Raw genomic sequence first — 22,320 nt, 5'->3', positions numbered from 1 at the left:
CTGTCTACAGAAACCTTTCACTTTCTTCCTGCAGTGAGAACGCTAACTCAATTGACCTATGGAATGACTGTCAGACTCTGGGACACTTGCAACTCAAAAATCCTATCCACTGCATGTGCTTGGAGTGCTGACAGTGACTTCTGGTACTGCTTGCATCCTGCAACAGGCCAGCTCGGCTCGTGCAGTAATAGAGCTTCAGCTTGAACTTGCAAGTATAACCGCTGAACAGTATTTCAATGCAGACTTCTAAGTTTCTTTGAAACCAAGGAGGGGGAAAGCTAGGAGTTACTGCTCTTTCATAAGCCTGGATTTTAAAGTTGCAGCTCAAAACCAATTTGTCTGTTTCCATTTCTGATCTGATGAGTATCGGCACAGAAACATAGTTGTAGTGCTAATGTGTCATAGAAGCTGTAAGAAAGATAATACTGCTAAATCAATCGTGAAACTAAGATTGCTTAAACTTGGTTTGATTCTAGTAACGCTTAGTGACCCTTGAGGTTGTTTTGTATTACTTTGTATTTTGTGTATTAGTCTAAACTAATGCAGATAGTTTTCCTAGGTGAAGTGCTCCAAGATTGGTTTCGGTCGCTAGCTTCACACTATGCGTTCCTGAGCCTTGAATCCCCAGATGCTGTTTTGAATAGTACAGAATAGGTCTGTTGTTTTATGGTCTCATTCAGAGATCAACAAACCAGTAAAAAGTGAGGTCAAGCATATGCAGTGACTGAAAAGACTACAAAGCCTCTTCCAGTCAAGATCAGCAGGGATTGTCCTGTAGAGAACAGCAACAGCGGGCAGGGCAACTTGTAGAACCGCGTATGACACTCTCCGCTGGTTGTTCCAGCATTAAATACATTGCTCTAACCGTGCGAATCCAGTAATCAATTTATTTAGCAAAAAGACTTCACAACTGTTACTGCTGTACCTTCAGGCAAAACGAATCACGTAGTAAAGCATGTACACATCTGTGGTTCTTTACCTCTTTATTACAGCTGTTAACATACTCACCTACTCCTTGAATAGTTACAATCTTTACTTATTTTTTTTCCCAAGTTGGTGGTGCTAGTATTCCTCCAGACTTCCTTTTCTACATCCATCTTCTAAAGGCATTTGAGGTGTTGACCCCTGAAAATTAGAAGGTCAATTAAAAAACCCAACTCACTATCTAAAAGTTAGGATTCTGTCCTGGGCTTTTGTTTCGTTCTGAAGTCTGTGAACGTGACAGGATGCAGTCTTTAAGGATCTGGCTTGGCAACTGGTACTGTGATAAACAATACCCGTTTTCCTTTGTTAAATACTGCTGTAGTTGCGTCTTCATCCACCAATTCTGGCAGATCTAGTTGTAATTTGTATTTTTCAGGGACTTCGATGATTATGTCATCCTAAACCAAGAAATATAAAATACTTAATTATTTGACGGCGAATTAGCCATGAGCATTTCTAGGAATTGGATACTAGACAGAAAACACAAGGTGGTTCCTTTTGCTATCTTACCTTTGAAATTCTCAGATCGCACTCAGAAACTGAGCTAACCTTAGGCAATTCGATTTTGAGTTCAATTTTGAGTGGTTTCTTGTTTGCATCCTTCACAGTGATCATTTCATAGACAGGGGTACTTAGCTTCTCTGGCATTTCAGTGCTGGTAATTTCCTCTATAAGATGCACTTTAGACTGTGTCACACTTCCTTCCTTCAGCAACACAGGAGCACTGCTGCAGTCCTCGGCTTCCATGGTGTGTAGCAGCCGATCAAGTGTCAGTTCTTTCAAGAAAAGTTTTTCACACATACCACTTGGTTACTGAGAACTGTAATGTTATGCCACTTGACAAATATATCAAAGCTTTAATGTTAATTCCTTGTAATTAGCAATTTTGTCAGCTGAACCCTGTTACTGGCAGTTTCTCCTTCGCCCATGATTTGGTTTTATTGCCTGTGGGCTAAAAGGTGTTGTTTTCAGACTACTAGTTAGAGCAGCAACCCTTTTTACTCAGGTTGCAGCAAAAGAAACTCAGCACCTCAAAGGATCAAACCCTAGCAGAGTTCCCATGGCTAGTGGACATAGGAAAAAGGGCACTTGCTGTTCCCGTGTCATTGCAGTTTCTCAATTGTAAAACAGCAGAGATGCGTGCAGGTAGGCCAGCTGCATTAAACTAATGTCTGGCAGGAATACTACTACTGCCTTACTCTGAATTCTTGCAAGTGTTTGGTTTATGCTTAGGGCAAGGATTGGGGTGGTTAGAGAGATGAGGCTTGACTAATTTCTTGGAGAATCTGGTAGGTCCCCAAAGAAAAGTGACAGGAGATCTCTACATACCCTTCTTTGTGTTCTGACTGAGATGGGGAGTTGGCATCTGCCTTCCTTTCAGACGGTGCTGCATCATTTCCAGGCTTCCTTTCAATTTGAACGATTCAATCGTGTACAAACAAGAAAGAGTAAGGTTGCATCTTTCCTCAACAAATTTAAGTGTCAAACGGATCAAATGCTCCATTTTTTCCGGGTTTTCTTCTCCCCTTTGAAGAACATCTGGGTTATATGCAATATCTATAATGCTGTAAAGGTCTATAAAAATAAGGTGTGTGTCAGAATTATTGCTATGGTACCACATGCCGGTATTCTTTATAATCACTTGATTTAAAAGCAAAGGAAATTAATTTGGGGCTTCTGGGCAGAGGGCTAATTCTATCAGCCTCGTCTAAAGAGGACACCTCTGTGCTGATCCTACGCTCTGTGTTCGAGGAGCATGGGAACGCGATCCAAGTCAACATGAGTGCGTGTGGTCAGAGATGCCTAGTGCATCAGTACTTTCGAGGATTTAGATGCATGCCATTTTTCTGTTTCTTCGGGGTTTTGTTTGTTTGTTGGGGTTTTTTTTCCCCAAAAGGAAGGACTCATTCAGAGCCCCTGTTGAGCTGTGCCTGTCGCACCCTTGCCTTCCCGCCCCCACCCCGAGCTGAGGGCTGGCCATGGCACAGCACCACCCGCCGTTACGGCGAGAATCCGCGTGGAGTTGCCACGCACTGCACCGCTGCCAGAAGAAGCGCGTCCGGGGCGAGGCGCCGCTCTTTGGGGACGTACCTCCTTCGTCAGACACTTCTTCTAGCGGCCCCGCGCTGACAGGCGTGGGGTCAGCGGGGGCCCTGGGCGCCGGGACCCTCTTCCAGCTGCAGACGTTGATGAACAGCGGACCCCCGACAACGCCCTGCAAAAAGACCGAGCCGCGGCTCAGCGCCCCGCCCGCGCCCTCCCCATCCCGCCCCGGAGCGGCTCTCGTACCCGCTCCCAGCACCCGGGCGGGAGCCCGAGCCCCACACCCCGCGCACCCACCGCGGGACGGGCCCGCAGGCACAGGTGAGGCTCCGGCGGGGCGCAGAGCCGCTCGGCCTCGGCGCGCTGCTGCCGCAGGAGCCGGCGGTAGGCCTGGGGCTCGTTCTCCGCTATCTCGTCCAGCAGCGACCAGAGCTGCGCCGCCCGCGCCAGCGCCGCGCCCGCCATGGCTACCGCCGTCGCCTAGCGACGGCAGCCGGAAGGGCCTCGCTCTGCCGGTCCGCCCGCCTTCCCCGTCCTCCTCCTGCTTCCTTCCGCGCGTTCCGGCCCCGCCGTCACCCCTGCCCCGCTCCCGCCGGCCCTGTGGCGGAGCCGGCCGCTGGCCGCCCGCTCCCGGAACCGCCGCCGGGCCGTTCCGCCCCGGGGTCGCCGCGGCTCTGGGGGGTCCGCGGCGGTTCAGCGCCCCCGGCGTGTGCTGCCCGGCGGAGGCTGTTCGCGGGGACCGCTTCCGGCCGGCAGCCGAGGGCAGGCCCGGCCTCTCCCAGCCCTTCCTGCCTGCGGCAGCGGGGACGCCCCGGTGAGCGGCCTCCGCCCGGCGGGCTCGGGGGGTGCCGGCGTCCGCGGGGCCGTGTAGGGCGAGAGGATGTCCCGGGTGCCGGTGGGGAAGGTGCTGCTGCGGAACGTCATCCGGCACACGGGCGCGCACAACAAGGTACGGCCGGGGCCGGCGGGGGCTGCCGGCCTCGGCGGCCCCTTGTCCTGCCTCTCTGTGGCGGCTCTTCCGCCTGGCTCTGCCCCGTCCCCGCTGCTGCAGGCGCCTTTTGTCCGCGTCGAGACGCTCTGGGCATCGTCTGGGCGTTGGCGTGCGGCGTCTGCGAGGCCCGGGGCTGCCGGTACCCGCCGGTGGCGGGGAGTGGGGCGGGCGGAACGCCCGGGTTATGATGTGGCGGTGGGGAGAGCAGGTGCATTTTTCGGAGAGGAAGGGAGCTTGTTGAAATCAGCTGCGGAAACATCCTTATCTCGCCTTCGGTTTACCCCCGTTTTGCTTGAGCTCTCATCCTGGCGGGGGAAGGTATATCTGTATTTACCTGTAACATTTGCCCTATGAAAAAACACGTTCTCTCAGGACGTTCATGAAAACTACGGTTTGCCTTTTTAAAAGTAGTAAACCTTTAATTGTTTGCTTCGGGTGTTGTTGTTGTTGTTGTGATTTTAATTGTATCAAAGAGTGTGAATTTTGTGTTAATGTGGACAGGCAGTATTTTAGTGCAAGATTAAGAAACTCCGTTAGCTTTAGCAAACTTTAATTAATTCCTGACAGTTCAGTAGGTCTAACTCATTTATTTCATATGTTTATAAAATCACTTACTTACAGTCAGTGTCCATAAACATGTGCCAGACCACTCAGTATTTGCATGCTGTGTTTTTTCAGCCTGTAGTGTAACTTCTCATTTTGGTGTGGTCCTTCCGGATGGTATTTGTATACTGAATTCTCTAACAGTACGTATATTTGGGATGGTAGTGAATGACAAGGCAGGGCAGCCAGAACAGCTAAGACAGCGCAATCAGGCAAACCCAGCATTTCAGATGCCCTTATCCTTATGTGCTTTCTTAGGGTATTACCAGCAAGAGGTTCTCTTTTTGGTTATTTTGGTCATAGCTAGAAATAATAATAATGTATTTCAGTATCGTAGGAAAGTTTGCTGTGAATTTTATTAGCAGGAGCGTTGAGCCGGGAGCTGATGATACGTGCAACATGTCTGTAAAGTTTCCCTAATGTTACACTTGTTTTCCTTCCGTGACTTTCAGATTCAGGAAGAAACAGAAATGTGGAAAATAAGGGAGTGGGAGAAGCAGACAGAAGAGACTTACTGGAAAAGGCAAAGCAGAATGCTGTCAGACACCTCCAGGTGGGTTTTAGTGTGTGGAGGAGATAATTGCCTTGACTTAGTTCCCTAACGCTTTTGTGTTACAGTACCTTAAGAGCATTCTGTGATGACGATGTGTTTACAATATACGAAGACTGCATAGACTACAGATATATTTATTTTCTCTGTAATGAGTCCCTGGAAAGAGTTCAGACCTGTGCTTTGGACCTTCTATCTCTTCATCTAGATGTATAGCCTTCAAAATACAACATTAAGTAGGCCGGGATCTCTGAAGCAATGGGGGTAGGAAGTGCTTAAGTGATGTGTCAGAATGTTGTGAGGAAAGACTAGTGTATTGCCATTTTGGTTAGCAGTAAAGAAAACTGCTGTGGTGTGCGGTCCTGCACCGTTATAACACCCCAGTGTTGACCACTGCTTGTCTGATTATCTGTTAAATCATCCTGACGTGCCTGAGGATCTCAAGCTACATGGAAACAAGCTGGTTTGGGGGGGAGAGTTGGGGTTTGGGTTGGGGGGGGGTGGTAACTTACTAGCATGAAGACTTCTCAGAAGCATGAATGTTGCAGGAAGTGGTTTTAGTATCTCGGGGGAGAACACCTTTCAGACTTTTGCTAAGTCCGCGGCTGCTGCTTGGCTCAGGAAATGCGGCATTTCAAGTGAGAAACAAAACCAGAGCCACAGGCATGCGAGATCACTGAAAACTATTGGTGCTTTCTGTGGATTTGGGGTCTTAGTCCTGGTACTGATCAAATTGCAATTCTAGTAAGTCAGTTCTACTTCTTTAGTTTCCCTTTTGCTGCTGTAAAAGCCTGTGTCTCACTGCATGTTGTTAGTCTGCTCCTGCAGAGTATTCTAGAGGAAGAGAACGGCATTTGTTGTGATAGGCAAGATAACCCCCTCCTCTGATTCTGCATTGTGAGCATCTCTGTCAAGAATTTTGCTGTGCACAGAGGGCCGTTGTAAGTTTTGGGAACCAGTGTTAGCTACTGAACTGGTTTTATGAGAGCTGTTAATGGTGTCTGTCTGTTAAAATGATAGCTGGTCTTCTTGCATAGATGGACTTCCGAGACTTGCTGGATTTTTGCTCCTCTCGCTGGACTAACCCCTTGCTCAGAAAGTTTCTCCATCAGAGCTGACCGCTGAAGGACAACTGTTCTCTCTCTGCAGCAGTCGGATGCGCAGCGATGGCTTTGATGAGGAGGGCCACAGGGCTGACTGGAAAACAAAGAACTCGCAATTTCTTGACCTAGTGGAAGATGATCTCCTTAGGGCCCGATCTTGGAACAAAAAGCTGTATGAATGTGAAGCCAACATGCCAGACAGGTCTGTGGGGAAATTAATGTTCTGTGATTATAACTGTAATTAAAATACCGTTTTAGAGTCCTGTACCAAAAAGCTAGTACATTTCTCTTTTCAGCGTGCACTGCTATAAAATAACACTTGATCTGACTTTGAGAATGAATAAGTAACATGCATGAACTTTTGCAGTGTCACCAAATACCTAATTTGAGTTCATCTATAGAGTTCTTAAGTCGCAGGAAGCAGCAAAAGCTCAGCCCTCAGCTTAGCAACTAAGCTTGATATTTATTACCTTGCCCAAGGGACTGAAAAAATCGTGAGAAATGCAAGTTAGTGCTCTCCAGAGTTATTTTAAAGAAGTTGGAGTTGTATTTTTCCCTAATTACAAATGGAAAAGAAACTGACAACATGAGGTGTATTTAAGTAGTACCAAGGAAATCCGTCATATGTTCTTCCTTCCTTGTCGGGAAGGTTCTGATAGCCCTTCTTCTTTGCTATCTAAACTCATGTTTGTTCTGTGGCTCTGTCTCTTCAGAACTTTTTTTTTCCTTAAACATCTTGTCTGTTTCTAATAGATGGTTCTGGTTTCTTACAGATGGGGTCACAGTGGCTATAAAGAGTTGTACCCTGAAGAATTTGATACGGATAGGTAAGGCAAGTCTTACTAATGTATCCAGAATCTTACTTCTGTCGGGTTATGCAGGGAATTTTAAAACTGACTTTCAAGTTTTGGGTATAGATCAGTCTTGATCGTAAAGCAGCACTCTTTAGTGACACACACTCACTGAAAAACATCTGGTCCCTTAATGTGGCTCCCCCTTGTCAGAGTCTTTGGAGGAGATTGCTTTTATAATTTTTATACTTTTATAGTAATTGGACATCCAGCTTTAGCTAAATGCTATGAATCTGGAAGGTCTGTCTGGGCCAACAGAGAGCCATAGTAGGCTGAATCCAAATCGGCTTAGTACACACCCTCTCAAATATCGGCTCCAGTTCTTCCATTATAGTGTACCTGTGTTTTCTGTGTTTCTTCTTCCTGGAGAGTCGAGACCTAACTGTAGAAAAAGATTTTAGACAGAATTAATTATTTTTGAACTACACCTCACAGAATCATCATTTGTCAGGCTTACACATTTGAAGTAACCTGCTATAAATGAGGTTTCGTCATTCAGTGGCTTTAAGTACACATTCTCCTTGGTTCTGCTGCAAATACCTTAAACAGGGATATTGGTAAGGTGTGGACCCAAGCTGTTAATGTGTACCTGAAACAAAAATGCATCTACCGTGCCTTTCAAAGCATCTGCTTCCCTGCTCTAGCCAAATGAATTGTTGGGCTTGCTTAAAATTTTGAGACAGAGAAGACTCAACTGCTATATGCCTGCATGCGTGCTTCCTTTTGGTCATCCTCTCTTCTTTTTACAGTGACCAGCAAGAAGGAGATGAACAAAATGCTGTCAATGGGAAGAAGAAATCTCATCTGGGAAAGCAAACTGCCCGTGAGTCACATAAACGGAAAAAACCAAAGAAATCGCACAAGAAGAAGCAAAAAAAGCGATCACACAAAAAGCGAAAGAAAAAGAAAAAGGAGCAGGGGAGAACATCTTCGGATTCTTCCCGGGAGAGCGAGTGCTCAGAAGAGGAGACTTCAAGCACCCGGAAAGGGAAACACAAGCGCAAGAAAAAGACCAGGAAAGTGCCTGCCAGGGAACCTACCTCCTCTTCTGGGCAGGAAAGTGACTTTTCTCACGCAAGCAGCTCAACCACCAGCAGCTCTGAGGACAGTGAATCTGAGGAGAAAAAAGAGAAACAGCCCCGAAAAAAGAGAAAGAAACGTCACAATTCTGTGTCAGAGAGGCACAGTGAAGTACCCGAGAAGAGGAGCAAGAGGAAGAACTGGAAAGTGGCTGCTGATGAAAAATCGGAGGATAGCTCAGATGAGGACTGATGAGTCTAGGCTGCAGCTCGAACAGTAAGGTAGAGGACAGAGGCAGGTATTTATCTTTCAGCACTGCCCCATCGTGCAACTTGTTTCAACACTGTGGTTTATATACATCCTGCCAGCCCACAGGGGAGAAACTGAGTCTTGGCAGCCTGCAGTAGGTGGCCCCTTGCTTTTCATTGACTTGACGTTCAGAAAACCAGGGGAGCAGTTGCCTGTCTCACAGGTTGGCTAGTCCTGCCAACTTCAGATTCTTTTTCTGTGACCAGGTTGCCCTCCGATGCACGAAAATGTTATAGGCTATCTGCAGGGGGAAAGCAGGTGTGTTTGAACCGGTTTCTGTTTGTTTGTTTTAAATTAAGTTTTAACAGATTGCTTTTTTGGGTTACCAAATCAATGACCAAGACTTGCAATAGGAGATGGGAGAGACAAAAAGTCTGATAACGGAGGAAATGTCACTGGATTTAACCCTGTGGTAGCTTTGTCTTCCCATCCTTCAACAAAAGCAGACCTGTGTGGCGGCACGCACAGCGTCAGCTGCACACAGGAGGCAGTGTGAGGGAATACTCTCATTCCAGCTGATGGTGCAGTGACTCCTTCTGTAATGATGAAGAAAAGACATCAGTGCATTTGCTTGTTTCAGACTGGTCTCCAAATCCTGGCATGGGCTGGCCTTTCGTTCATTCTCTCTAGGGGGATGCCGAAACTATTTCTGCTGACAGAGAAGCCTTGGTGGGTGTTCTGTCTCTGGTCTGCCCAATGTATTACTGGAGAAATTGGTACTGGGCCGTTCTCCCTCCAGTTGAACAGCCAAGCCTTTTAACAAAATAAATAAATCCGGACATGTTTGATGCTTTTGTGATTGTTTTGGAGTGAAGCCCGGGGACAGAGCACAGGCCTGAGGAGTTTAGGTGGTCCTTGTGTTCTCCCTGTGCCATGTGTTTCTGCTTGATCGGACCAGGTGGCTGTGGAGGGCTTGGAGGAGATGAAGTAAGGGAGGCTGGAGTGGAATGTAGCCATCGGGGAAATGTACTGCACTGATGTGATTGCCGTGTCGGCGACTGAGCACAGCTCCAGCTTTAGTCTTCACCTGCACAAGTGCAAAACAGCGTCGGCGCCCCTGGGTCCTCATCCCAAGTCGTGCTTACTGTCCCTCTTTCACTGACTTCCAGGGAAAGGTGTTCTCTGCGTGCCCTTGTCTGCTGGCTAATGCCGAAGACTTGGAGAAAGCAGTACTGTAGGCTCAGCTTGCTTTCAGCAATAACAACGCAACTGCTTTAGGTACATGGCAGGAGATGTTGGAGAAGGTGTTTATTTTGTATAGCTTCCCTCGTACCCAGATTTTTCGTGACCGAACGCGCAGCCGAGGCGCGCCTGGATCCCCCGTGGATTTTAAGATACGACCAAGCATCTCCGAGGCAGCGCTCCCGCTGCCCGGAGCAGCGTTTTGCGGGGCCGCTGCCGGCCTGGGGACGGCCCGGAGGTGGCAGGCGCCCCTCGGCCGCGGGAAGGGCCGCGGTTCCCCCGCCCGCAGCAGAACCGGCCGGGCCGGGCCGGGCCGCGCCGCCGCCCCGCAGCCCGGAAGCGGAAAGGCGGCGGCAGCGACTTCCAGCTCCGGTGCGCCGTGCCCTTGGGCTGCCTGGGGACGATGGCGGCGCTGCGGCTGCTGCGAGCGGGGCTGGCGCGGCCCCGCGGCGCCCAGATGGGTGAGTGTCCGCCGGCCCCGCTGCCCCGGCGCCGCGCCCTGCCCTGCCCTGCCCTGCCCTGACACCCCGTGCCCCTTCTCTCCGCAGCTCTCCTCGGGGGGACCCTTCTCCGCCGCCCCGCCGTCCTGGCGGTCGTCGCCGATCGCAGCGCTCCGGCCCGGCAAAGCCACAGCTCCCCCCAGCAGGGACACGGTACGTGCCGCGACCCGGGGCAGCCCCCGCCGTGTGTGCGTGTGCGTGTGTGTGTGTGTGTGCGCGCTGCTGGGCCGTTGTTCCCCCAAACGGTTTTGGCCTCCAGTCCGGCCAGACGGCGTGTTCTTCATGTGCCCGTTACACCCACGTCTGGTCAGGGCTGACGATTTTTTGAGAGGTGGGAGATTTTAAATGGCAGCTGTGAGTAACCAAGGGCAAAAAAAAGTGATGTGCGGCACAGTAGTTTTTCTTGGGCTTTTCTCGGGTTACTGGTATCACCAGAACGTGTTACCTTCCCCTTAGACAGTACTATTTCCAGTTGATGGTACAGCTGTTGATTTGCCCTCTGCCCCTGTCTGATTTAAAACAAGCCATAGGTGACTTTACACTGCTTGAGTTTGAAACTGACATTTCAAATGACACTTGCAATGTCAGTTTCAAGTGTGTGCGAATGCTGCAAGTCTTTATGTAGGAGACACTAACTGAATGTTAAAAAAGTAGATTTCTGCTTATTAACAAGGTGGTAGTTTTTTTCCAGTGTGGAAAAGAAGGTTGAAACATTGTAAAAGACATCATAAAGAAGGGTTAGCATTTCTTATGTTTCAGTAGCAGTAATAATATGAAAATGCTGCAACTGTGACTTCTTCCTTGAACAGTAGAGCTTCTGGTTCACTGAGGTTAATCTGAGAAGCCTGACCTGCTGGCAGAGAGTATTTCTTAGATTGGTTTTTCCTCTCTCCATGTGGTAAGACTACACAGAGGTGATGAAAGATAACCGTGCCAAGACCAAGTTCTGGTCTGTCAGTTGTGCAATTATACGAGAGAAGTGTTGTGACCGGAGATTAAGGATGTTTTGTAGCGCCTTCCTTCCTTTCTGTTTGGACGTCATGTTAACAACAGACTTCATGCATGTGCTGTGAAGCGTTCTGGGCCGTGCAGTTCTGCAAGGACAGCTTATTAGTTGACAGCCTTAGGTCCATTTCACATTTTACTTCAGGTCCTTTGCTTTCCTTACCTTTTCTAAATTTCTTTCTCCTTGCAAAAACAAAGAAAAACATGTGCATTTTGGTTTAGATACATGGATAATATCTTTGTGTTAGGTGAGCACTTTGGGCATATTGTATTATAAAGGTAGTTTCGCAGAATCAAGTCTTGATGTTTTTAGGCTGGGCTGATGCTGACATTCTGGTTCAAAGTATTGCTTATGATGTTAGGATTTTGGTTTGCTCCAAAACCTTCTAAATGTTCTTTGTTTTTCTTTCCTCCCTAGTAATGTTTGCATGCTTCTAAAAAGTAAGAGTTGGTTACAGAGCTCCCTAACTGGTATTTCTGTTTCTAGAGTCATCTGTAATGTGGTTCAAATTGTACCCAGCTGAGTATCAATGGAGGACTGAAATCCTTTGGCCTTCAGGCTACTTCTAGGCCGTCACTGTGATGGTCCCAGAAGTTTAATCTATTTACAGTTAAAAATAGCGATACTGGTTCCTGGGCAGAGCTGTGCACAGTTATCATGATGTGCCGTTCACTGCAACTTGTAGTTGTGTCCATCTGGATCCCAAAGCCATTTCTCAAAAAGGTGGGAGTAGTAAATGGTGTGTAACAGTCAGGAAATTCACTAGACAAAAAGGCTTTGCCTTCGGAGGTGCTTCTTTCCTGTGATGGTTGACTTGGACCTTAGTCCTGAGCCACAGGTTGTGAAAGTAGGATTGGTGTTTTGTTTTGACTTTACCTGTTGAGCTTCTGTTCTTTTGTAGTAAAAGAAGCTTCTGTTTCTTAGCAGCAGCAGCAGAGAGAGTAGTATTTAAAGTTAACCTTTTAGACATTGTAAAATAGATACAATATTCTATAGCAGTAATTCAGAGGCATCTAGGTTTTGCTTAGATCAAAGCTTAGTAATCAGGTCGGAGAAAACACGTAACACACATGTGTCGTGCTGATCAAGATGAGGTATTACAGCACTTCGAACAGGAATTGTGCACTGAAAAATACTTCTCCTTACAGGCAGTTCCAAGGCTGCGTCTTTGCACTGGACAAGTGAGCGAGCTGTCAGTGTCCTCTTGCTGGGTCTCCTTCCTGCAGCCTACCTATATCCTGGACCAGCCGTGGACTATTCACTGGCAGCAGCCCTCACTCTCCATGGCCACTGGTAAGCACAATGGGTCCCTCAGAATTAAGCGTAAAGTTTGATAGTCAGGATGGCTCCAATCTTATCTTAGGTCTTAAATCTGTATATGGCAGTAAGTCTACTGACTTCTTTTCTGATCTAGTATAAAACACCTGGAGAGAGATGCAAAGTCCTTGCTCTTCAAGTTCTGTGACAGTCGTGATCTTTGACAAGACTAGTTGTACCTTGGTCCTTTGTCACACCGTTCTCTTGGTCAGAAGGCAGGATACATATTACTATTAAAGAATCCATAAACATTCTGTAGTGTTTCTCTACACGGTATCTTGCCTTAGGAGGACTTCCTCGCCACTGGCTCTGTAGAATCTTGTATGTTTTTATCTTGTAGAAGAATCAATGTGTATGAACAGAGGGATCAGAAACAGGACGGATCTATATAAAACAAGTTCTTCTAAGGTTCTGTGCTGTGGGCTGGCTTTGTACATCTCAATGGTGATGAGATTCTGCATAATAAAAGAGTTCGTAGCAAATATGCCACTAAAGAAGCTGAGACCTTGATTATTATTTTCTTCGTTCCTGGGAAATGGATGCTCGCTCGTGTTCTTCCTAAGTGTAGTTCTGCTGCGATCTTTAACGTGAGTAGGCTAGAAGAGTCTAGTTAGGAGTGTATCTAGCTGTGTGGTTGGCCTAACTGGCAGCGTTTACGTTCTTGAGGTGATACTGGTCTGTAGTTTCTTGTCACAGGGATAAAGCGGATAAGCAGCTTCATGATACTTTGGAATGCCAGGTTTTCTTAAATCTCAGTTTTGCCCTCACGAAGTTGTACCAGGGATTCTTGCAGTTTCCTCACTGTGACTCGGAGCTTCTTCCCAAAGCCCTTAAACCTGACACAGAATTAATCTGAACTGTGGCTATCCTTGATATCCTATATTTGGCAGAGCTCTTTCAAATATAAAATACATAAAGCTAAGCTTGCCTGCCTTTGGAGCATTTCTTCACTTGTTTGGTATGTGCGTGTGGATGCCATACTGCCTGTGGCCATGTGGGGAAATTCCAGGCAGTGGAACAGGTTGTTGCAGGTTGATGTGTTGAAATGGGTTCTCTGGATGACTTTTTGTGTCAATGCGCGCACAATTGATTATTTAGTGAATGTCTGTTGCTGACAAAATTACCAGGATTGTTCATCCTAGAAATCCCTTTTCCATAAACAGTGTGGGGACTTGCCCTGTGAGAAAAATGTCTTGCTACTTCTGTGCAGCTCTGCTGGTAACGTTCATGAGTGAATTCCTCCCCAGTTGTGTGGGTTTTAAGTTCTCTTTTTAAGTTGGAAAGTTTCTCCAGTATTAAATTCTTATCTTGCAAAACACTGCCTTAAAAACCTAAAAGTGTTCCTACATAGCAAAATCCTCCTCTTGTACTTTCCTAGGTACTCAGTGCTAGAATAAAAGAAAAAAGATCATTTGCTTGCAATGAAAGTTAATTTGGTTGCCATAACAGATCAGATAATCCCTCCAGTGGCTGATCAGAAATTGCGGAGGAGTATTGCATATATTTTTGAGGGATTTTCTTTCACCTTTTGCTATGTTTTTCCTTGGGAAATCATGCCCTAAAATACGTTGGAAATAGTGCTTCAGATATTTAGATGGTTATCAGTCCAAACACTTAACCTATCAAGAGACTTACTCAAGATACCTGAAGCCATGTTTATCTTGTACCATTTTTGCTGGCATGTAATAAAAGATTTCTCTGCCCAGTGATGCTGCTGTGTTGTGAGCTAGATTGTGTGTCTATCACACATCAGCTCTTTCTCACTAATTCCCTTCCTTGTTCTCAGGGCCACCGGTCTTTTCCCGTGAGGGCTTTGTGTGAATTAATCAGTGTGCTGTAAAATCACACGCCAGTTTTGCTGAGGTGTCTCAGCATGGCTCAGTCTTATTGTGCCGTGCAAAGACAAGATCTTATGAAAATCCCTTATCCGCACTACAGTTGAGGGACAGCCTGTGAATCCTGAGTTGAGTATGCCTTATCTGCATTTTGGAAGGCTCAAGGTGTGGGTAAGTGCTGCTTGCACTCCTGACCTTATTCCACTGTCCAGTTATAAAAACTAGCTGTGACAGTGTGAGAGTGCCTTTCAGATGGCTTCCACTTTCTGCTTCTCTTCCTTGTATCCAGGGATTCCTTGCATCCCTTTTCTCGCTTGTAACATCTTTATGGTATTAGAACTCCCATCTAAGTGAAACTGAGCTCAGTGATCACTTGCCGTGGCATTTGCTGCAGAACTTTGAACCTTGCCAGGTCACTAGCGTGTCCTAATTTGTGGGACACAGGTCCTTCAGCTTCAGGCTAGACCAAAGTGAAATCTTAGGAAGAAAATTGTTGCATTAAATATGTTTCTTTTTTTTTATCAAGTTGACATCCATCATTGCAGAGAGCAAATATAATCGTACTTTTGGGAGGAGAACTACCACATTAGTTTAATGACATCCTCTGTGTTCCTGTTGCTGGACAGTTTAAATCTGGACAAGAGTCCACTTCCAGTCTGACAGATGTAGAAAAAACCCCAAAGTACGCTAATTTTTTGGTCGCCACAATTTTCTAATCTGAATACACATCCTGGAGTCTTCTGTGCATTTGTGGCAACGGCTGGTCCCAGGGCCACACCTTGCTGTACAAGCAAGAATGGTATTTCCTTTGGTTTCTTTCTTCAGTCCTTGGAAGTCAGATAAACTGCCCAGTGTTTCTTGGAGGCAGGTTCCACAGGTTCTGTTGTCTGAAAGGGCTGTGCTCAACACCGAGTTTCCTCAGTACGGTTAAGAAAACTCTGAGCCAATATGTATATTTTTTTAATAGAATATGTGGAATGTTGTGCTGTTTGGGTTTCTTTCCTAAATAGATGCATCTTATTTTTGAGTGGGAACTGGGCGTTCTTTAGGAAAGGCTGATGATGGCGGGTGAAAAAGATGATGTGTTTGAGCATAAACTGGGTGGATTTCAGTGAGGAATGCTCTTCCCTGATTGCAGCTTTTTTCTCCCCCTTATTCTGTAGGGGTCTTGGACAGGTTATAACTGACTACGTCCACGGAGATACACCCATTAAACTGGCCAATACAGGTCTGTACGTACTGTCAGCCGTTACCTTCGCTGGCCTCTGCTACTTTAACTATCACGATGTTGGTATCTGCAAGGCTGTTGCCATGCTGTGGAGCCTCTAAGACGCGACCGAGTTCCTGACAAACACGATTGTTCACTGCTGCCTCTGCTTCATCGTGTTTATACCAACGTATTTCATGCGAAACAAATGAATAACCGAGGGTCCATAGTATGTACATACTGCAGCGAGTTCAGAGCTAGTCTTTTAGAAATAAATATCCAACAGCAGTAAAAATGTTAGAAAAGAGCACGTAGATTTGAAGTGGATAATGTCCAGTTGAGAGTGAGTTGATTTAAGCTGCACTGTAAATTGGGAGGAATTAATTACATCAGCGACAGACTTACATAGCTGAAGGTAACTTTCCACATAATGGCAGCTTTAATGAGTGGTTTTCTAAAAGAACTGTTGCTTGGTTTCCTGTTTTGTAAAACAAACTTGACTTGTGGAAAATCAAACTGTTATTTCTGACATCACAACAACTGAGCTGTATGTAAGGCACACCCTGTAACTCTTTGGACCCTCAAAGTTGATGCAGAAAAGGGAATACTTTTTTTCTTAATCCATACAATAAAGAATTTACAGAAACTCTGTGTGTGTGCGCGCTTCTGAACGATTTTTACTACTTTTGGGTTACTTAAAATGTTTTCTCTGCTGATTTTTTTTTTTCTTTTTCTCCTAAAATTAAGTTCAAATACTAATTCATACTGTTATGTTATTGTTCATACTGTTACTCTGCATTATAACATCAAAATGAAGTAAAACAAAAAATATTTTTATCAATATGTATTGTCCTTAATACTTAAAGAGGTGACTTATGCTTGACTTAATATAAGAGTAATGCCTGTTGGAAAATACAGCAATAATTGACTTAGAAGATAAATACTTTTGCAGATTAATTTTAGGAGCCATAAATAGCATATGGCTTTCTTAGTTTCCCTGAAATGTTTATGTTCATCTGCAACATATCTTTGGGTTTATTTGCTAAATAAACACTGGTACACATTTTCCCATGTGACTGAAAAGACAACAAACATACCCTTCCTGCAATAGCTTGACATGAGTCTGAGGCAGCATTCTTTCCTCTCTTTAGGTTTTAGAGCATTTTAGAGGGGAAATGAGATCCTTAACTTTCTTCTCTGCTTTATCTTTTCTGACTTTCGTAGTGGTAAGGAGTGGTTCACTGTTGCCACATTATAATGGTACTTCCGTGGACTGCTAATAGTAAGAGGAAGAGAATTGTGTGTTACCATCAGTCCGATTATGCAATAAAGAGAATGAATAAGTTGCTGTTTGAATTCTACAAGAGTTTCTAATTTAATTTAAAAAAAAAAAAAATCTGGATTAGAATTTTTATTTATTTATTTACTTAGTCATGTAACCATGGGAAATACCACGTAGCTGGCCACTTTTGCTTTGCTGATATTGTGGTCAGAATTGAAATGGTTGCTTCTGTCTGATGCGGTCTGATTTAGGTATCAATGTAACATTCGTTACTCTCTCATAGGGAGGAAGATGCATATGTATGAGTCATGGGCAAGTACTTCTTTACAATCTGACATTACCACAGAAAGTATTGGACGTTTCCTTTTTTGAGGCCAAACACAAGATGCATCTGTGTGTGGTATTTGTTTTAAGATACCTTGTGTGAGAAATGAGTTATAGCAGAGCTCCGGGAAGGTGGTCCAGACCTACGATGTTAGGGGCTAGCAGCTCTGAGACCAGTTCATTGTGGTTTTGAGGCAAGAATTAAAAGGTAATGACCACAGCTTTCTCTACGAATTGCATGTGTTCCTCAGTCCTGCTGAAATTGAATCAGTTCCTTGTAATTACCATTAACTTATGCTCTTAATTATTGTGATAGCTGTAACCCCTTGGTCGAGTCCCGTTTTTGAACATTCATCAGGCATATAAAACAGGCTCTCAGTCCTACTGGGTATCTGCATGTGTTAAATACGTTCTTGAGGTTAAGGCCTTCTAGTGAATCCTTCCTAAGCAAGAGTGCACTCACTGGTGGCTGTGCCTGATTCTAAGTAATTGGCTTCTTAGTACTTCTAGGGGCTCCTGTAGCAGCTGGACAGCTGAGCTGGCGAGGCAGCATAACATGAAAAGCTGAGACAGTCAAGGTTATCACAGCAGTTTCATGTCTCTGTGCTTTTTTAAAGCCCCTGAAATTACAGTTTTGATTTGGTTTTTACCAAAACAAATCTTCAGACTTGTCTTATCTCTTCTGCAAGTTTGAGGGTTTTCCTCCATTTCATGACAGATAGAGGCCTTCCTGTTTTCTCTGATTACATCTGCCTGTATGGGCTATGACAATTGTACCAGCTCTTCTGCAGGGCAAGTTTAAGTCCCAGGTCCCCAGCTGCAACCAGTGTTCAGGTTGTCACTATCTGGCATTGGAACAGAAGAGGAAGACCAACACTTAGATTATATGTAGAAGAAAAGAATAGTACCTGCCCTATCAAATTTCCTCAGTATTAAATATGCAGAATGCATTACATTAATTTTGGTTTGCTAAAATCCACTGCTTGCTCAGCTCCGCACATGAAATTGGGGTCATAGCTTGACCCCAATACATGCTGCATTGTCACATACAGAGAGTATGGTCCTTACGGGAGCCAGCCCTATCTACATTTGTTCCAGAAGGGCAAATGTCTGTTTCATTTCATCACTAACCTACAATTTACTGTTAACTTGTAAAAACCTTTACATAAAAGCGTAATTCTTTTTTTTTCTTGGGCCCTCTGAGGACAAACAGCTTTATTAGAATTTTAATTGTTCAGGTAAGTGAGCAGTATTTTTTCTAAGCAAAGATTTCCAGTAAGTTAAAAACTGTCTGTTGGTTCTACTTCAGTTGAAGGTGAGACTGATGAAGACGCTCAGAAAATAATCTTGATGCAAAAAAGTACTCTTGAAGTGTTTATTAGCAGGTGCATGGTCTGCTTATGAAATCTGTTATTTTAAGCTGTTTTCTCTCCCTCCCCAAAATAGGTCTACTTCATCTATGAGGCACCTAATTCAGAAGCTGTTTGATCAACAGGCAATACAGATTTTAGGGACCAAACTATACAGGACTAGATAGGGTATGCACAGTCTTGTTTCTTCATTATGTAATTCTCTTTCCTTCTATCTGACTGGAAAACAGTCTTCTGCTTCTTTTTGCCAAGAATTTGAATTTATTTTCCTTTGTAAGATGCTAATTTTTGTACTGAGTTATGGTAGTGAAAAACATATAACTGCCTTGCCTTGAAGAAAGAATAATATTTATTTTATAAAAAGCCAAAATATATTTTAAGACTGCTAAAGTACGTCATAGGTTGTGACTTTCATTCTGACTGAAGTTAGAAACATATCTTCGTAGTTTCATCCACTTCATCTTCTCTTGACAGTTTCTTCAGAATTAATTTTCTTAAGGAGCCTTCTTTCTCAAAGGCCAAGAACATTCCTTGTTCTAGTGAGTATTCAAACTTAAATGCTCTGGGGCTACAAGATGTAAATGTCTTTTTGTAAAAGATTATGTTACTTTCATCGGGAATGTCTTTGGGAACTTCTCCTTGCTGCGGAAGAAAAATGGAATGGGTTAGTCCCAGCACAAGACCTCAGCGGTTTTGTTTCAGCTCATGCACGTTTGAATTCTTAATTTTGCCTACTACTTACATATACACGTAAGGTATGGAAAGCAGATGCTTACCTTAAATCGAACCATCATTTTTCCACATTCTTTCTCACAACACATGTAATAACTTTTATCTTCTACCTGGACGCTGAATGCAACAGGCATCCCTGCTGAAGGTGTGGTAGTTTTGTAATAGTGAATGTTGAAGTGCATTCCATTGCCTAAATATAAATTGTTTATTATTAATAGTATGCTCAGGAGAGAGCTGCAACAACTTAACCATATTATGTCTTATCATTCCACTGGCAACTGCTGTCTTCCTAGAAAACTTTTCCTGACAGGAGAGCCAGGACTTGAATTTTTATGACTGCTGGAAGTACATATTTGACCTTCTGCAATCATTCAGTAACCAAGATTTTGAATTTGCAAGAGAGCATGTGAAGTTACCACTAAGTATGGGTAGGATGTTCAAGTCCTTTTACGTGCCTGCCTAAGGTGAGAATTGGATTTGTAAAGAGCCACCTGTAAATCAGATTATATCTGTATATATGTGATCTGTAAATAAATATCTTCAACAAATACAGTTCTGAATGAATTGCTGAGGCCACACAAAAAAAAAATCCAAGCCGCAACCGTAAGTACATTGTTAACTACTGCTGTTAGAAGAAAGGAAGAGCTTTTAGTGCTAAATACATTGTCTGTTTAAACCTAAAAATTGGTTTTTGTAATCCAACACCAACAAAAGGGAAAAAAAAAAAAAGGGAATAAGAACTTAGTTTTTGACCAGAGCTAGCCAAAAACCTTAGCAGCCCTTTTCTGCATGGGACATCCTGCAGACCTCACTCTAATCCAGGAATCTAATCCATTACCAATGCACAAGACACAACACTTCAGCGCTCTCAGCTTTACTCTTACAAAGGAAGTTCAAGTCTTCACTCTCAGTCTCATTGTTTAGAGTCAGCGATTACAAAGTATGAAAGCACATGTAGAATAAAGAAACTGTCCAATGGTTATAGTATATAGGTGAAAAATGGTGTACCAGATTTCATCTCCTGATCTGTCACATCTTCAAAAGCTGCCATGTTTAAATCTGGTCGAACCACAAGCAACTGGCTATTTACGTTTCGAAGGACTTTGTGGAGAATTTTTTCCTTACAAAAGGCATCGCTTTCCAGCCCTGTAGAAATGTTAAGCAAAGAGAGTCAAAATATTTTTTGTTGTATATGTTTTGTATGTAATCTCCTCAGATTTTAACAGTTCGCTACAGGCTTAATCTCATCATTAAGGATATGAGGTGAAATAAGTTCTTAGACTAGCAGTCTCGAACAAAATGGGGGCCATGCCATTCTTTCCATCTTTCCAGGCAAGACAGAAGGATTTCCCAGAATACAGCAGTCTTTATATATATAAGAAAGAGAAGCTACTGTATCTGTTAGAAGAGTTTGGAAGCAACAGTTCTCTCTGTTGCCCAACAACTGGAATTACATTAAAAGGTCCTTCTGTTAGGGAAGGCATTACTCTGTACCTCAGGAGGAAATAAAGGAATATCAGCTTCAGAAGCAGAAGGTGAGCTCTTCTTTACAGTAGCCACTATCAGTTTGAAAACTTGTTTTCTAAAGCACACAAAGCATTTGTGAGTTAGTAAGTGTGAGCAGGTTAGTTCAGGTGAAATTGATAATCAAGTTAATAAATTACAAGCTTTCATCTTACCTTCATCATCTTGGTTCCAAGTGAGCAATGAAAAAAAGGAAAGAAAAAACATTAAGCTCTGCCCCCACGAAAGAAACCACTATCTACCCAGTTTTGCTCTGCAAGGTTGGAAGCTAGCCAGCCACCTACGCATTTCCAGTTGTACTCCCCAGTATCACTAACTTGCCAAGCTGAGCTGTTCTAATTAATGTGTTTTACTTGCGAGTGTAACAATTCAACAGAATTGTTGATGAATGGTGAAACCACAAGTCATCTGAGAACTGAAGTTACCACCAAACCAAGAGGCATGCAAAATGTTTTAGGGTTACTTAAGGGTGAGCAGCTTGGGTCAGTTTAAGCCTATAACCAAGGAATAAACGGCATGCAAATTTTTGTTTTCATCAGCACCTTTCTTCTAAGTGAGCAAAAGGACAAGAAACAATTTGCTTCTGAAGAAGAGACTGTTTTCTAACTTTATCCTGCAAGACTGGAGTTTATTCACATATTCTAAGTCCACCCCACAGTATGCCAACCCTTCTGAGCATCCCTTATGGGAATGTAGTGTATGAAGCAAGAAATATTCCACTGACTCAGACAGCAATACGTCAGACTGAAGCTTATGGGAAAATTAGGTGAAATCAGACTCTTAAAGGAATTGGTTTTTAATTTGTATCCAAACAGAAAAAGTTATTAAATGCTTAAGGCATTCAGCAATAATACAGTACTGCCCTGTTAGCACACTGGGAGAGCTGTCTCAGCTGGTTAACATCCTGGCTCCCTCCGTAATCTAACAACTATCATCTTCTAAGTGGGTGGGGATTGTAACTGCTTAGAGGACTGCTCGGGTAACGTGGGGGGGAAAACAGGATTTCACGAAAACAGCCAGCCCAAGGAAAGGATTGAATTGTGTATCACCTTTTCATCTTTCATGCAGAAAGAAGACACAGCATGTCCCTTCCAGCACTGGGTCGTAATTACCTTCAAAATAGAGGCAGAAATTTTCTCCAAACTTTACTGCACACACAAGAATCTCTTCACCACTCATCTTCACTCTGCCAAAAACACATGGAGAGGATTCAGAGTTAAGAATAATGCCTCTTACTCTGTAAGGCAAGGGAGTTCTTGGGCTAGTTCTCTTCTAGTGCACAGTACTGTAATAGGGCTGGCATGTTTCACTACCTGTTGAAAAGCTGCTTTTTAAATAATTGGTGTCCTCCTCTGTTGCCTTTTATCATTATTTATAATAACGTAAAGCATCCTTTAAGTTCTGTTACTTTAAAAAACTTTTCGTGGACTTACACGGTGGTACACAGGACTAAGTAACAACTCATTACCATTTCTGTAAAGTCTAGTATTTCAGTAGTTTTATCTCTGTTGGGTTGCCATTGGAAGGAATAATTCTAAGAAATCAGCACTAAAATATTTTTATTTTAAAATTGATGATGATATCCTC

General features: G+C 44.1%; 4 protein-coding genes across 5 annotated transcripts; 2 read left to right on the top strand and 2 right to left on the bottom strand.

The window, feature by feature from the left end:
- Positions 1-987: 987 nt before the first annotated feature.
- On the bottom strand, positions 988-3,492 carry PIH1D2 (PIH1 domain containing 2). The gene is made up of 5 exons (XM_086476932.1): positions 3,325-3,492; positions 3,076-3,199; positions 2,314-2,559; positions 1,495-1,760; positions 988-1,382 (listed from the first exon to the last, which is right to left on the bottom strand). Exons 1-5 carry the CDS (start codon positions 3,490-3,492, stop codon positions 1,236-1,238), a joined length of 951 nt encoding a protein of 316 aa, XP_086333058.1. The 3' UTR covers positions 988-1,235.
- Positions 3,493-3,907: 415 nt separating this feature from the next.
- Positions 3,908-9,242, top strand: NKAPD1 (NKAP domain containing 1). Of its 2 annotated transcripts, none has more exons than XM_086476875.1 (5): positions 3,908-3,976; positions 5,074-5,174; positions 6,324-6,476; positions 7,048-7,101; positions 7,875-9,242. In XM_086476875.1, exons 1-5 carry the CDS (start codon positions 3,908-3,910, stop codon positions 8,395-8,397), a joined length of 900 nt encoding a protein of 299 aa, XP_086333001.1. In that variant the 3' UTR covers positions 8,398-9,242. The 2 variants fall into 2 exon arrangements, with proteins under 2 accessions (XP_086333001.1, XP_086333000.1); XM_086476874.1 differs by having other exon boundaries at positions 6,321-6,476.
- A 797-nt stretch (positions 9,243-10,039) lies between these two features.
- On the top strand, positions 10,040-16,147 carry SDHD (succinate dehydrogenase complex subunit D). Its single transcript, XM_086476921.1, has 4 exons — positions 10,040-10,097; positions 10,185-10,289; positions 12,291-12,435; positions 15,458-16,147. Exons 1-4 carry the CDS (start codon positions 10,040-10,042, stop codon positions 15,621-15,623), a joined length of 474 nt encoding a protein of 157 aa, XP_086333047.1. The 3' UTR covers positions 15,624-16,147.
- A 2,731-nt stretch (positions 16,148-18,878) lies between these two features.
- IL18 (interleukin 18) lies at positions 18,879-21,913 on the bottom strand. The gene is made up of 4 exons (XM_086476825.1): positions 21,846-21,913; positions 20,218-20,355; positions 19,254-19,399; positions 18,879-19,119 (listed from the first exon to the last, which is right to left on the bottom strand). Exons 1-4 carry the CDS (start codon positions 21,910-21,912, stop codon positions 18,904-18,906), a joined length of 567 nt encoding a protein of 188 aa, XP_086332951.1. The 5' UTR covers position 21,913; the 3' UTR covers positions 18,879-18,903.
- Positions 21,914-22,320: the final 407 nt, after the last annotated feature.

The sequence above is a fragment of the Leptosomus discolor genome, chromosome 22, assembly GCF_034619465.1.
Source record: "Leptosomus discolor isolate bLepDis1 chromosome 22, bLepDis1.hap2, whole genome shotgun sequence".
Taxonomy (NCBI): domain Eukaryota; kingdom Metazoa; phylum Chordata; class Aves; order Leptosomiformes; family Leptosomidae; genus Leptosomus; species Leptosomus discolor.
Note: the sequence above shows the minus strand (reverse complement) of the source record. Positions and strands in the feature narration are given on the sequence as shown.

What these genes read in the sequence shown, in the direction of transcription:
- NKAPD1 (XM_086476874.1), top strand. Translation starts at nt 3,908, where the DNA reads ATGTCCCGGGTGCCGGTGGGGAAGGTGCTGCTGCGGAACGTCATCCGG. An exon ending in ATGCTGTCAGACACCTCCAG is followed by an intron (nt 5,175 to 6,320) that starts GTGGGTTTTAGT and finishes CTCTCTCTGCAG; the next exon opens with CAGTCGGATGCGCAGCGATG. An exon ending in GAAGCCAACATGCCAGACAG is followed by an intron (nt 6,477 to 7,047) that starts GTCTGTGGGGAA and finishes GGTTTCTTACAG; the next exon opens with ATGGGGTCACAGTGGCTATA.
- SDHD (XM_086476921.1), top strand. Translation starts at nt 10,040, where the DNA reads ATGGCGGCGCTGCGGCTGCTGCGAGCGGGGCTGGCGCGGCCCCGCGGC. An exon ending in GCCCCGCGGCGCCCAGATGG is followed by an intron (nt 10,098 to 10,184) that starts GTGAGTGTCCGC and finishes TTCTCTCCGCAG; the next exon opens with CTCTCCTCGGGGGGACCCTT. An exon ending in CTCACTCTCCATGGCCACTG is followed by an intron (nt 12,436 to 15,457) that starts GTAAGCACAATG and finishes CTTATTCTGTAG; the next exon opens with GGGTCTTGGACAGGTTATAA.
- IL18 (XM_086476825.1), bottom strand. Translation starts at nt 21,912, where the DNA reads ATGAGTGGTGAAGAGATTCTTGTGTGTGCAGTAAAGTTTGGAGAAAAT. An exon ending in TTTCTGCCTCTATTTTGAAG is followed by an intron (nt 20,356 to 21,845) that starts GTAATTACGACC and finishes ACATTTCTACAG; the next exon opens with GGCTGGAAAGCGATGCCTTT. An exon ending in AGATCAGGAGATGAAATCTG is followed by an intron (nt 19,400 to 20,217) that starts GTACACCATTTT and finishes ATTTATATTTAG; the next exon opens with GCAATGGAATGCACTTCAAC.
- PIH1D2 (XM_086476932.1), bottom strand. Translation starts at nt 3,492, where the DNA reads ATGGCGGGCGCGGCGCTGGCGCGGGCGGCGCAGCTCTGGTCGCTGCTG. An exon ending in GCCTGCGGGCCCGTCCCGCG is followed by an intron (nt 3,200 to 3,324) that starts GTGGGTGCGCGG and finishes GTCTTTTTGCAG; the next exon opens with GGCGTTGTCGGGGGTCCGCT. An exon ending in AGAAGTGTCTGACGAAGGAG is followed by an intron (nt 2,560 to 3,075) that starts GTACGTCCCCAA and finishes TTATTTTTATAG; the next exon opens with ACCTTTACAGCATTATAGAT.